Source organism: Hibiscus syriacus, unplaced genomic scaffold (genome assembly GCF_006381635.1).
Source record: "Hibiscus syriacus cultivar Baekdansim isolate YM2019G1 unplaced genomic scaffold, ASM638163v2 tig00110813_pilon, whole genome shotgun sequence".
Classification (NCBI taxonomy): Eukaryota; Viridiplantae; Streptophyta; class Magnoliopsida; order Malvales; family Malvaceae; genus Hibiscus; species Hibiscus syriacus.
The window spans coordinates 1,573,456-1,588,851 of record NW_024062871.1 but is presented as its reverse complement, the minus strand read 5'-3'; the positions used below and the strand labels follow the sequence as shown (position 1 = coordinate 1,588,851).

The following is a 15,396-nucleotide window of genomic DNA, read 5'->3' as shown; positions in this document are numbered from 1 at the left end:
AAAGAGAGAAAGATAACGATCGCATTTCCCCAACATTGATGGTTTAACAACCCTTTCACAAAAAACTCAATACAATTGAAACAACATACATATATATAAATAAAAGATCGAATAAATAACCAACATATATATATATATATATATATTCATTCCATTGACGTAAATCGTTTTCATTGATTTTCATAAGTATATGAAACATTTTTCATGTACCTACACTAAAAGTGTGGCAAAATATGTATTGCAATTTTTATATAACTAATATATTCATATTACAGTATTTTAAATGTTAGTTTGATTATAAGTTGTAATTAAAAACCCTTAAAAACTATGGGAAAAAACGGAAATATTCCCTAACCCACTTAAAAACACAAGGCTTTGTTTGTCTGGAACATGATCTTAAAAGCCACATCAATTTTTTGCCCTTCCTTTCCTTTGTCTAAATCTTAAAAATGAAAAAAAACAAGGAAAGAAAAAGAGTAATACTAGTATTAAATTTGTTAAACTTTAGAATTCTCTGGGGTCTACAAAAATGGAAAGTCCAGGGGGTGATTTAGTCCAGTCACCGACAGAGCCGTCACTATAGTCTTCCCCTAGGCGCTTGATGCACCACAAATCTTCGTCACACGATAATCTTTTCCAATGTGGGACCCCATTTTTCAACGGTTCACAACTCGCCACTTCAATCGCCACCACACTGCACTCTCCATCTTTCGCCAAGTTATGAGCGTGTGCGCACAACGCTTTAACGAACTTAGCCGCGCTTGGCCCTTCTCCACCCAAACCGTACATAAAGTGCAGACCGAACGGACGAAACACATCCGGAATCGACGGTACCCTGAAAAACGGCAGCAGCTTGTCCGCAACCCTTGTCGTTCTAGCCAACGTTTTCTTTATCCTCGACGCGCCACGAACTTCCAACCTGAACACGTCCTTACAATTCCAAACACTCAATACCGCCCACGACTCTGGCGGGTCAGATAAAAACTTATCCGAACCGGGCCATGACTCCTGCGTATAAAATCCACGTGGCACTGCCAAGAACGTTCCCAGGTTAAGTCTATTCTTAAGCACCGAATCAATGTCGCGAGGGAAGAACTCAACGGTGGAGAAACGCCGTCGGTACAGCGACTCGGCGTCCGAAACGGAGAGCTTGATCAGGGTGACTCGGTTGGAAACGGTTAGTCGATGAGCAAACACCGGGTTAACCAAAATGGTCGGTGTACGGAACTTGGAATAACCGCATTTATCGGTGAAGAGATTAACGGATGCCTGGTTATCGTTTTCAGTAGCTAAGTAGGAGTATTCTGCGCCGTTTTGGGTAAACCACTGTTCCATCCTAAGCACCAGCTTTAACCCTATTCCCATTCTCCTGAAAAAGAAAACCCAAAATTAAGATTCTTGATTACCGTTGATTGATCGATCGTTTCAACGTATTTAAAAGGCAGATTAGTCGGCCAAATTTAGGAAAAGCAAAATACCTGTGAGAAGGAGAAACTCGGAGGCCCAAAATGTAAGCGAGTTTAGTATAAACAGGGAGGGGTTTAATGGGATCATTGCTTTTAGTATTACGAGAGAGTTTCTTCGCACAAGTAACAGTTTTTATGCAACCTCGGATCATTCCAACTATTTCTTTGGTGGAGCTTAATTCAGCCACCTGTTTAGTACGTATGAACAACAAAAAGAGTTGGATTTGAGTAAGGAGAAAAAAAAAGAAAGAAAAGAGAAAAAGATAATGTGCGTAGCTATACTACCAGCATGAGAAAAGCAGGGGAATGGCGGACCCGGCATATAGGGTCACCTAAGAGGTCGGTAAAGAGGGAGAGTTTGCGGCTGGGACCAACTTCGCATCTTTTTTCTACTTGTTCTACGCCTGTTACATCCTTGCTAGGATCAAACTCCCTTACCACTATAACACACTCCTCGTCTCCCATCATTTTATTCAATATCTTGGACTGAAGCAAACGAGGGGTTTGTTTTGAGTGGAGATGAATGGGGAACGAGAGAAGAGTTTATATAGGTGAGGACAAAGTTTCCTCAAGGTTAGAAAATTGGGTGAATAACGTATTAAACAAGCAAAACAATAAGAGAGAAAAAAAGCCTAACAGCTTGGGAGTTTGATACGAGAAAGAAAGATGGGTTTTCTAGAGCTTTGTTTGACATAGGTTTGAAAGAGGGAATTCTTAGAAGTTCATTGCTATGGTTTGAAGTCTGAAGATGGCTTTAAAAAAACAATAAAATTGAAAAGAACATGAAAAGACTTGTACGCTCTTAGAATCCCTAAACCTTTGCTAGTTTTTCCCTCTTCTGGCTTTTCTTTTTATTTATTCATTGCTTTCAAAGGTCTCTATCTTTTCTTTTTGTCTGTGCGTATTGATCTATACCATTGCTTTTTATTTCCTTCTCTTTCAGCATAATGGTTTAAAAAAAAAGTTAATTGGATAATAAAATATTTGTAAAAAATATAACAGTAATGATTTTCATCATTAATCATCACCAAAGGGATGGAAGTGGAAATGGCGGCTACGGATGCGCTGTCTCTCTGAGTTTTTTCTTTTATATATTAAAAATAAATTTAATTTAATTAGATTTGTTTATTTAACTATATTTATTAAATTATATACAAAATTTTCTTAATCTTTAGATTCGGATTCTACTTATTTTACAAAAGAAATATGTATTTTTATTGAATTAAATTGTTATCCTTGATTTCATTTTGATCACAACCCAAGGTGACGGTCATGATGCCGTTTAAGGTCCCGAATGCATAGACTTCTTCCACGTCATTGTTTTTGAACGGCTGTATTTATTATATGATGCACTCATATCATATTCATAATAATTTTGATGGAACTTGACATTAAGCAACCTATTTTGTAAATTTTAAAAACATTTTTGTTTTATTCATTTTAACATTCAATTTAATAATATGTAATTTTATATGATGTCTAAGGTATTTTTAATCTTTTTGAATTTTCAACTAAAAGTAATTATATATTTAAAAATATTTAAATTTATAATTAATAATAATAATAATAATAATTGAATTAAAGTTTAAATTACTTTTTTAAAATAAGTAGACGATACATTTATCAAAAGTGGATCCTCATGGCTGATGGTGGAATGGCGTTACATGTTAGCGATATGAGTATGAGATAGCGAGGGAGTTTAATTGGAAGCCCACCAGCCACAACGGTTTCGACAATGATTGGATTATCAAAAGGAGATGAGATATGATTAATTATTTATTGTGCCATAATTGCTACAAATTAAAGTACTAATAATAGTATTAATTTGCTAATTAATAATTAACATATTGAAAATGACCTACAATTATGGAGGGTTTATTATAATTAATTTAATTAAAAAATACTTTCCAACAATAGGAAGATGAAGGGAAAGTCAATGAAAAGTCGTGTGAACAATGAAGATATAACCGAGTTTCCCAAGTTTGGGAATTCACACAATTTTTTTTTTTGTTTTTTATCTATAAGGAAAATTTTGAATATAAATCGGAATGTTAATTGTTTAGAATCTTATGGTGACATTTAAAATCACAATTAATGTCATCACCATTTTTCGCTCGGGTGGGAAAAAAATTATACGACTTGGGGGTTTTCTTTGAAAATATTTTGAAGTGCGAGGAGTCGCCACCAATCATTTTATGGTGTTATTGGAACACCAAAAAGGGTAATTTTAATAAAATATTTTATTTTTTAATAAAAAATACCAAATTTGGGTATGCGAAAAATCAGAAATCGAGTTCGTGAGTCGATTACGCGTGGTGAAGTATTAGCACCCCCATAGCACCAAAAAAATTTGTACCTAGTCGATTACCCTATATTTAAAATTAGAAATTCTGAGTTTGAACTTTATTTAATCGAAAATTCACTACGGATGCACAGTTGAAAATGATGTTCGTTTATTTAACCCAATACTGTTCACCACCTAGCATGAATGCGGAAGATAAACTATTATGCCTAATAACCAAATATTGCCTTGATTTTAAGAAATCATGATGCGATCTTGAAAAGGATGTCGACCTACTTCAGGAATCACTAGTAGTCACCCCCTGAGCATACTTGCAGGAGATATTCCATTGATTCCTTGGTAAATTAACATTGCCTTAGTATTTTAAGTTCAAATGCAAGCAAACAACTTTTTATTATACCTAATTATGCTCGGTGAGTTAATTAAGGATTCCCCTAACATAAAGTGTCAAATTATGAGATTTAAAGAATCTAGGGAATTAAACCTAAAAAGTGTAGGCTCTAATACTAATCCTAATCATTTTTGGTAAATTATTGAATTGAACAACCAAAATGGAACCTTAAGCATAAGCGAAGACCAAATCAAAAATTCTCCTAGATTAAATGACTAAGTTTAAATTAAACCTAAAATGGTGGCTCTAAACATTACCCTATTCGATTTTAATCAATTATGCAATTCAAATAATTAAATTGGAATCTCGAGCAAAAGTGAATACCAAATTAAGAATTTTCCTAATTTAAGGACTAAATGTGAAATTAGGTCTAAGACGGAGGTTCTAATATTAATCCTAATTAATTTTAGTCAATTATTGAATCAAATAATTAATTCGAAACCTCTAGCATAAGCGAAGACCAAATCCCAAAATTAAAGGAGTCTAGATTTAAAAATCCAACAAGATAGGCGATCTATGAAAGACTAAATTAAAAGGAATTTAAAAATGTAAAGCTGAAATTAAAGTTCCTTAAATAAAGGACCAAAATAAAAGAAAACATAAATTAAAGCTTAAATTAAGAAATTGCAAAAAATTCAAAAATTAGTGTTTAAAGGACTAAAATGTAAATGTTGAAAAGTGAAGGCATAAATTAAAATAACAAAAATTTAAAGGGCAAAAATGTAAATAATAGAAAATAAATCAATCAAATAAAGCTAGAAGTTAGGGGTTAATATTTAAAATGTTACCCGGTCCATAAATAACGCAAGTCATACCCCAGGGCGGGTCGTTGCAAGGTTGTAAAATGATCGAATATTAATAAAAATTAAAAGGGTTAAAATGAAATATGAAAAAAATAGTATGCAATTTGAAATAAATAAGAAAAAATGTCATGAACTAGTGACCAAAATAAAAATAATATAAACAATGGCATCATATTCATAATAAAAACAAATACATAGAAACGACCATTATGAAAACTAATAAAATTAACATAACAAATTTGAAATAACAAGAAACAAAGGAACATTGACCAAAATGGAAAAATACGATTAAAGTAGATGGACCTGAAAGAAAATAAACCAATAAGTTAGTATTAAAACATTAAAATTGGTAAATATCAGAATAAGGACAACATATTTAAAAATGATTGAAATAAGCTAAAATTGGGACCAAAATAAACACGGGAGAAAACAGTGATGGCTGCACGCATGATTAGACAACTAGGACCAAAACGCACAACATCAGGAGGGGAGCAAAACGACACCGTTTTGAGGTGCTCGGCCAAGTGCTAAAACGACACTGTTTTGATGTGTATATAAATAGACTAAATCTTTTTTGTTCATTTTTGCGTGAAATTCTCTCTCCTCCGCCGCCACCCGTCATTGGCTTCCGCATCGACCACCGTCGTCGGTGGCTGTTGAATCCCAAAATTTCTAAGGAGGCTATTTTCGATGTCAAAAACCCCGAACTGGCCACATTTTTACGAGATACAGCTCCCAACTCCGTGAAAATGGTCGATGACCTTTCAACTTTCGAAGCTTCAATCTCCTTCGACAGCCGTTGGATCGAGCTGAGTTTAGAGTATGTTGTTCTCCTTACCACCAGGCCTCATCTCACCGCTCAAATTCATTGATGATGGCTCCCGTCGCCAGTGAATGGGTTCAATCGAGAGGTAAACTTCCCATTTTCCTTTTCTGTTATAGTTTTGAAATAAAATATTGGGGAGGATTCTTTGTTTTTCATTGCTCGAAAAAATCGAGGGAAAAACCCCCTTTTATAATATTTTTTTCAAATAAGAAACCCCCTATTTGTTTCTTATTTTGGGTTTTATAGAACCCAGTTATAACAAAAAAAAAATAAAAAAGCTACATCTATGATTTGTTGGGAATGAAGATGGTAGGGAGAGAGTGGCAACAACCTATTCAACAGTCGGGGCATTGAATGCCCTGGATATTCAGGGATTGCCCCTTTTCTCTTTTTTATATTTTTTATAATAATAATATTATAATAATAAATGTATTTTTTTGGGATAAAAATGGTGATTACATCTACCCCTATCTGCTTATTGTTGTGGAACAAGAATGAAACAAATATAATAAGCACCATTTTTATCCGGCCTAAAATGCTGAAATTCTTGAGCTACAAATTCTCATGGGATGAACTCTTAGTTGGGAACATAGATCCATATTATTTTATGATGGAATCAAGCAAAGGTAACACTGATCCAACTCATTATGTGGTGGATGAGTCAATGTTTGAACAACTTCTTCTCATTATGAACTTCTTCTCCCTTATCGGATGAGTTATTCTCATTATGAACCCTTCCATTGGAAATGTTGATCCACCTCCTTCTGTGATAGAATCGAGTGAAATGTTGAACGAGTTCTTCTCAGGAACTTATTCATTAGAAATGTTGATCTAACTCCTTCTGTGATGGATTCTAACAAAGTAATGATGTTGATCCACCTCCTTATGCGATGGATGAGCCAAGGTCGATGTTGTTCCAACTCCTAATATGATGGAATGAAGAAAAGGTTGGTGTTGTTCCAACTCCTTATGTAATAGAATCGAGCTAAGGTTGAATAAGTTCTTCTCATTATGAAATTATTTTCCCTCTTCGGATGAGTTCTTCTTATTACGAACCTTTCCATTGGAAATGTTGATCCACTTTCTTTTGTGATGGAATCGAGCTAAGGTTGAATAAATTCTTCTCCTTATGAACTTATTATCCCTCATCGGATGAGTTCTTCTCATTACGAACCCTTCTATTGGAAATCTTGATCCACCTACTTTTTATGATGAAATCAAGTTAAGGTTGAATAAGTTCTTCTCATTATGAACTTCTTCTCCCTCATCGGATGATTTATTCTCATTACGAACCCTTCAACAGAAATGTTTGGTTTATCATCTCTTTGAAGAATTTTGACTACAAAAGATCATCATGTGTCATTGATATGTATTTGAGGTACCCAGAGGGTAATGAACTGAAGGTCCTTAATTCTTTGTTGAGATCCACTTTTTCAAATGTCAAAATGTAGACTGAATCTTTGTTGAAATCTTTGTTATTTTTTTGAATTCATATCAGATATTCAAAACTTGATGAAAAATGAATGTGTATGCTCCTATCTTTCAAATGCCTAAATATGCATGCATGATGTCATTTTATTGTTGTAAATTCTATTGTCTAGTGAATCTTTGCTTATTTATCTTCGCTAAGTTTTTGTCTTTGATGGGTCAATTCTGGAAACGATATTGCTCACTTGCATTGAAGCGATCTAGCCACTTCCTGGTAAATGGTTGACTTCTCTACACGAAAAAGTTAGGTTGAAGAAAGATATCAATGAAAAAGTTTCTAGGTAGACAATCCTAAGAATAAGTCAAACAACATTCTAAACAAACAATCCTAAGAATGACCCAAATGAATTTATATAGTTATGATCCTAAGAAGGATAAAATAGTTTCTCAAAAATATATTTTACAGGCATCCTCTTGAGAGGTAAATAAAAATTTATTATGTTTATGAAATGATAAAATATATGATGCAAAGATGCAAATTCATGTAATATGTATGAATGCATGTTTTTTTGATCTGTCGAAAATGGTTGGAAAAGCAGTCTTCATTGCTAGAGCAGTCTTCATTATTTTTCTGGTTTGACTGTCTTCCTTATCCGTCACACCTGAGTGCATTTTTTCTAATCTTGACTTGCGAACGGACGCATCTTGCCCCAGTAAATTTTGGCCCTTGATAAATTTGGCATCTCCTGCCTTAACTTGTGTAGAAACCCAATAGAGTTTTCATTTTTGCCAGAAAGTTTTTAAAAGAGAATCTATCATTTCAAGCTCTGGAGACTGTGTACTCACTGCTACCTTTTAACGAAAAATCAATAGCCACTGTCTAGTAGGGGTGAGCAACACCAGGTACCCACTTATTTTTTTTGGGAACTGAAACTGGAACCTATTGCACCGGTTCATAAAAAATGGGAATCAGAACCTGTTTAACCGATTCTTAAAAATTGGGATCCGAAACTGGAACATGTAGGTACCGGTACCGGTTCTGGGTACCCTGTTATTTTGACAGCTTTCTCATTCAACCTGTTAATTGTTACACATTAAGTGGGATGGTATGCCACCTCCACGTTAAAATTGGCCCTTTTATAACCTGTTAATTTATTAAACTAAAATGCTACTACTTATCACAAGTAGAACTCTTTTCTATACAAAATTTATCCACTATTTCATACTTAAATAGTAAAAAAAAAAACACTAACCCAAAGTACATATTACGAAAACACAAAGTTAGAAATCAATTACAACAAGTTTAATCCAAATTCAAAAGTATAGGTCACAAAACGCATAAAGTCCAAACCAAGTACGTTTACAACTAAAAGATATTACACAATATTTTCATCCTAAAAACGTTTTTGAAGTTAAAAAGAAATAAAATAATCACCTGTGAGTAGGTTGAATACCGAATAACATCAAACAATCATCAATATTAAATAATAACGATGCAAATTAGAGATAGGTACAGAGTGATAGAAGAAATAATACAAAAAATACATGAATTTCAGGAAAAATTAATCAACAAGCAAACCCTAAAAAACAAAATCTCTAATTCTAATATAAATTATATGATAAGATTTAAGAAGAAAAAGAAAAAGAAATAATGAAAGGAAAAATAATATACCTGACTTTGTTGAATGGAATCCAAGAGATTGATGTAGTGATTGAGTGCTTCATCAATGAAGACGTGTGATAGGGAGAATGAGAGACAAAGAGTGACTACAACTGCTAGGTGGGTGAGTTAGGGTTTCTAATTTTTTGGCACTATATTTTTAACTTTTTACGTTCAAAGTATTTTTTTTAGTATGAGCTCAGTTTATTTGGGCTATAATATTTTGGACAATATAATGTTTTGCGGTTTCAGTTTTAGGGTACCCAGAATTGGAACCGCTTTTAGCTGGTTACCCAACCGATTTCGGTTCCAAAATTTTGGGAACCGAAACTAGAATCGATGTCAACAGGGTCTTTATTTTGCTACCCGGAACCGCTGGGACCGGTTTCGGAACCAACGGTTCTTAGCCGATTTCGATTCTGGAACAAGGTTCCTCGTTCTTTTGTTCACCCCTACTGTCTAGAACTAATCATCGTATAAACTGACAGAACATTCGTGTTCCCTAACAAGTCCTACGATACATCCATTCCAAGGATGGTAGTAGAAACCTTAGAAATAACCGGAATTGAAGGTGTCTGCTCAATTTCTAACATCGAATTCATCTCTATAAGCTTTGTATTGTTTTTTTTTTCAAAGTTCTATCGCCCATTTAGTGGAAAGAGAACTTCCCGGTTATCCACTTTTAATCTTGGCACAGATAAAACTTAACCTTTAAAATGGGTGAAATTAGAATTTATAGAAACCCCTTATGAACTCAACATTGGCTCAACATCATAACTACTGATACGGGAAGCATTCATCATCTCTTGCACGACAAATCACCAGAATAATTAGAGATGAAAAAAAACCCGAACCCGACGGGGAAAACTAAAAACCGAATTAAACGGGTCGGGTTTGGGGATGATAAACGGGGACAGGAAAAATTGTTTATGCTAAACGGGGCGGGGTTGAATTTGGTAATCCCCACCCCGATTACCCGATTACCCGACCCGATAAATATTAAAAATAATTATTATAATATATATACAATATTAATAAATTTAATTTATATTAATATATATATATATATATATAATATTTTATATATTTAATTTAAATATATATACCCGACCCGATACCCGTTTAAATAAATGTTTATGCTAAACGTGGATGCCCATTTTCTCGCGGTTTTCCCTGATTACCTGATGGGGATCCCTGTTTAAATCCCCGTAATTTTTTAAACGGGGATGAGTACGGGTTTTTTAAACGGGGATGGGGACGGAGGGACCAATACCCGACCCGTTACCATCCCTAAGATTAATGTAAATGTATGTTATGAGGCCCGAAGGACTTATCTTCGAGAAACCCTTGAAAATCAAACTTTTCTTCTTTAAAAATTTATTTATAGTTATCATCAAGAAACCCCTAAAAAATTAGGCTTAGTTTCTTTTAAAAATTCATTTAAAGACATCAAAAAAACCCCTAAAAATCAAGCTTAGCTCCTTTATAAATTCATTTGAAAACATCTAGAAACCCCTAAAATTAGGCTTAACTTATTTCAAAATCCATTTGTAAACATTAAGAAACCCCCGAAAATCAAGCTTATATCCTTTAAAAATTTATTTGAAAACATCAAAAAACCCTTGAAAATCATGCTTAACTTCTTTAAACATTCATTTGAAAACATCAAGAAACCCCTAAAATTTAAGCTTATCTCCTTTAAACATTCATTTGAAAATATCAAGAAACCCCTAAAAATTAAACTTAGATTCTTTAAAAATTCTTTTGAAAACATCAAGAAATCCCTAAAAATCTAGCTTAGCTTTTTTAAACATTTATTTGAAGACATCATATTGTTTGGGTAACGTGCCCCACATAAAAGTAATGATTCTTCTTGATTGGGCTCTTCGATCCTTGAGGGTTAGCCATTTTGAACAAAATCCCCTCCATTCGAGGCTTGAATTATGCTCTTTCTTCTATCTCTTCTTTTCTTTGAACAATATGTAAAATATGCCTTGATGCATGAAATGTAAATACAATGGACATGCATCTAAATGTAATGCATGAGGTTCATGTATGCATAAATGTTAATCATCAATTATTCTTATGGATTTAAAGTGGGAAACTTAAACTTCATTCCATTGATCATTATTGAATGAATCTTGCCTCAATGAAAACTTGTCAACTTAAGCTTGTATCTTTTGAGGAGTAATATAATTATCTTCTACAAATGCATATTTTCTGTCTTCTTTGGTTTCTTCGTTACAGTCTTAGAAGAAGTACTCTCTTATAATTCTTCATGTAGTCAGGCGTATGGTCTTGATGCCTCTTTCTGGCTCTAATTTAATAGTTTTATAAAAAATGTTTCAAGGTAAACTTTTATTGTCTTCATTCTTCCCTTAGCACTCCAAACGGCGAGGCTCATTCACCACGTATGTTTTATTTGAATATTTTTATATTAGTGAGATTTGGTTTTGGTAATGCCCTAATGTGGGCACTCATAGCTCTCTTCGTTCCAAAATCTTAATCTCGAATTGTCTCACTCTTGTGTCACTAATCAACAATCATATGCCATGAACAAAAATGTTACCGAATAGTTTAAGGGCTTCTCTTCTAGATGTCGCAATCAAATGGACACTTAAGAGTTGATAAATTCTTCTAACATAAATGTCTTGAATCTTTGCTATGACCTGAAATATGTGCCCTTTTCGACTAAGGCGATTATCTCTTTCTTAATGGGTTACCAACAACGCCATAAGGAAATGTTAGAAGTTCTATCCTTCAATCATTCTGATCTCTCAGGCTATTTTGCTTTTGTGAAATGTCTTCATTACACTGATATTGTTTGTTCTTCTTCTCTAATTGAGGTAGAATGAGCCTCACCAGCTTCAAGAACCTTTTTCACTTGAGATTATCCTGTTTGAAAATATTTTTCTTCCTCTTTCAATTTTAGAAATGGGAAAAAAAGTTTGATGAATAAGTTTAAAAAATGTTTCCATTTTCTTCAGGCTCACAATCAAAACAAATTGTAACACAAGAGTTCATTGAATATCAAATAAGTCAACTTCTTTTTTTGTCCTTCAAAAATTATATACATTTGACAAGTATAAAGATTAATGCTGATATAAGGCTTAGGCTAACTTGGGAAGGTAGATTGTTTCAGGTTAATTTGGGGAGGTAATATGGTTCATGTTAGCTTATGTGGTTGAACTCTTGTATCCTTGATGATGAAAAATAATTGTTATGCTTATCTTATGGAAACATTCACTTGTTCCCAGCCCTCGTGAGTGCCTTTGTGTTATGCAATGCTTTATCATGAGATGTATAAGACTATATTCTGTGCAGTAGTTGAAAATCTTCGTATTCGAGCTGCCTTTCATGTGTTCAACTTGAATTCTCCTTTGGTTTCAAGACATCATTTAAAATTTTATGTCTTGAACCCTCTTTTCATTATTTTTCCCTATCATATCTTAAAGATTTTAGAAAACTATTTTTTTTGCAAATAAAATTAACCCCGAGGGGCGGAATGAAATATAAAGATAGTCTCTCCACTTAAAAATCTATGTATGATTAAAAAGGACTTTTTGAGTGTATAACGTATGCTAGGGCTCACGGGTATGAAAGAAAAGGATAAATAGGCCCAAACAAGTGTTTAAGGGTGATCAAACCAAAGATCGACTTGTGTTGACATCTTTAATCTTACTTTGCTTGATTTGAATTTGCTTACAACTGTTTCATTTTTCTTTATTTTCCTGGATCCCTCTAGACTACCTATTTTTTTTGTTTTCACCCTAGAGTTCATATCTATTTATCTATGCCATCGCATTCTTGATATTCTTATTGAATATGGATCTTCGAACTAGTCGTACTTGATTAACCTTGTGGTTTGAAGATTATTGGGCCACTCATTTTGAAGTATTTTATCTATTTTATTTCTTCTTCTTTTTTCTTTCTTGCTTTCTTTTATCTCTCTTATTTATTTCTTTTCTCTATTTTATATTTTTTTCTTTTTGCTATATCTTCTTTTTTTCTCTCTCTGTGTTGTCAACTTGATTTGATCTTCGAGCGCTTTGTATTTGGTCCACCTTGAGGTATCTTGTTATTTCTCACTTTATTTCACCATGATTTGTATTTGTAACAAAATCTAGATTGATGGCTTTCATTTTTGCAAGCATATTTCCTTCACCTTGCCCCCTCTGATGTGTAGGGTGATTATTGGTTAGAGTTGAATTAGAAGAAAAATATTATAGGCTTAAGTGGTGACAACAATGATATATATATATTTTGTGAAGTGATAAATGAAACAAAGACATTCATCTCATACACGGAAGTCCTTGTAAAAGAGGTATCCTTAGGGGGATGAGTATTCAGGATTATCTTGTATTCACATGAAAACAATGTAATTAATACATGATAGAATTATTTAAATTATTATCTTTATTTCTTCTTCTTCAATTTGCTCCTGGTATGCCCTAATTACTCGAGCTTATCTTCAGAAAGTCAATCCTTGATACATCATCTCATTTATCTTGTAGGAATGTTTCATGTACACGTGGACATCTTGTGCTTTTTGCCTCCAGGTTTTATTGAGGTTGGGAAATAAATGTTGGTTCTGTGTCTAGGAAGGGAAATGAGTGAATCTAAAGGCATTTATCTTGGAAAAAAATAGTGTTAATGAAGGATCAGCTCTATTTGGGAAGATAAAAGTACAAGTTTGGTGGCTCGGGAAGGATAATGGTATGACTTCAGAGCTTCAAAGGGAGGTGATGTCTATGTTAGGTCTTTTGGTAGTGAGCATATCTTATTTCGGGTAAGGAACCAAGTAATGGTTTTTTCGGCTTTGGATGGAGTACGGAAGGTCTAATCTTGCCACTTGTCAAAAGTCTATAATTAATGAAGTAGTAAATAAACCTTTAATTCATTTGATATTCAAATAATTACAAGATTAAAACTTGATTTATTGCTCATAACTGTAGAAAATGACATATGTTCAAGCATCAAACTATTTATAGAGTATTCAAAGAAATAACAAAAACACTTTCAAATAGGACAATGCCAGTGCAATAAGGCTTCATGGTGGATGTAAGAACTTTTTTCTGATTGGCACCAAAATGTATCATTACACGTTAAAGGTCAATGTCCCTGGGTCAAACAAATTCTTGACCTTACTCTTCGGTGACCCACAAATCTCAATGATGTGTCTCGAACTTTAAACGATACTAACAACTCGTCCATAGCTTTCAATTCTTTTCTAGGTATGAATGGGGTGACTTCAATTTACCTAAAAAACTTCTATCATAAGATTCTCCGCGAGTTACTCCAGGATCTGTGATTAATGCACGTTGAGATGCAATGTATATTATGCAATGTATAATGTATAGATATGAATGCAAAGATGTACATACGAACGCAAAAGTTTAAAAATGAGAATACAAAATACGAGATGCAAACGTAACAAATGAATTGCTCCAAAAAGTAATTGTTCATTGAAAAATTCTTGAGAAATCAGTACACTAGGGAAGTGAAAATCTGGTCCATCTTCAAGTTGTTCAAATCCTGTGAGCGTTTGGGCATTGCATTGCCTTTCATCATTTTTAGGTATATTAAAACCCTTCAAAACTTCTACTTCGTCTACTACTTTCAGAAATTCATCGAGCTGTTTTGTGACCTTTAACTATTGGCTTCAGGGTCAAATCTTCATGAGTTTAACTTGTTACCTCAGCAAGTAGATGCGTGGCTTGTCTTTTTAGTAGGTAGAATATCTCTTGACGTTACTCGATCTTCGTAGAGAATCTTTGAAATTTTATCTAAACCAATGAAAGACATTGTTGTGAGCATTGTTTTTCAAGAACCTTCTAAAAGATAAATTGTTCAAGGGATTGATACCTTTGAAAGATATATCATGTTCATGCAAAAATATAACAAAGCAAAAGACAAGACAAAAGGGAATCAAGTTAGTAGAAATAAGACAAACAAATAAAGTTAGTTAAAATGATTATTCAAAGAAATATAATCTTAGCGAAAATAATTAAATACGACTCAAAGCTGAGAATGAAAAATAAATCATACAAAGGAAATTAAGAGTCCTAATTTCATGCGTTCTAGTTCTCCTAGGTTATCCACATGACTCTAGCGGGGTAGGTTTACTAAATTCTCTACATGAAGTCTGGTTCTAGCAAAGGGTTCCCAAGTTGTCCTTACAACTTGCTAAGGTTAACAAGGACACCAATTCTGGCCCATTATAGAATCGTAAATTGGATTCAACTAAGGGGATCACACTGCTAAAAGCGTATCTCAAAACTGATATCCGAACATGTAACTTAGGATACTTTCCAGAGGTAATTTTTCAGACCCACACGAGAAAGCCCAATTCTCCTCATGAGATGTAATATTTCACCATACTTAGGTAAATCGAGATTGAGCTCAGGTTTGGAGCTATGATATGCAACAATCCTAAATATTCACAGAAGTGTAAGAATTAACCAGAGAATTTTTTTCTTTTTGAAATAACATACATAATAAATTGTGAATTAAATAAGAT

The 15,396-nt window shown here is 33.5% G+C and overlaps 1 protein-coding gene across 2 annotated transcripts; it reads right to left on the bottom strand.

The window, feature by feature from the left end:
• Positions 1-451: 451 nt before the first annotated feature.
• LOC120141758 (probable N-acetyltransferase HLS1) lies at positions 452-11,760 on the bottom strand. Of its 2 annotated transcripts, XM_039156553.1 has the most exons (4): positions 11,752-11,760; positions 1,752-1,946; positions 1,479-1,654; positions 452-1,369 (listed from the first exon to the last, which is right to left on the bottom strand). In XM_039156553.1, exons 2-4 carry the CDS (start codon positions 1,932-1,934, stop codon positions 505-507), a joined length of 1,224 nt encoding a protein of 407 aa, XP_039012484.1. In that variant the 5' UTR covers positions 1,935-1,946; positions 11,752-11,760; the 3' UTR covers positions 452-504. The 2 variants fall into 2 exon arrangements, with proteins under 2 accessions (XP_039012484.1, XP_039012485.1); XM_039156554.1 differs by lacking the exon at positions 11,752-11,760 and having other exon boundaries at positions 1,752-2,112.
• Between the last annotated feature and the right edge of the window lie 3,636 nt (positions 11,761-15,396).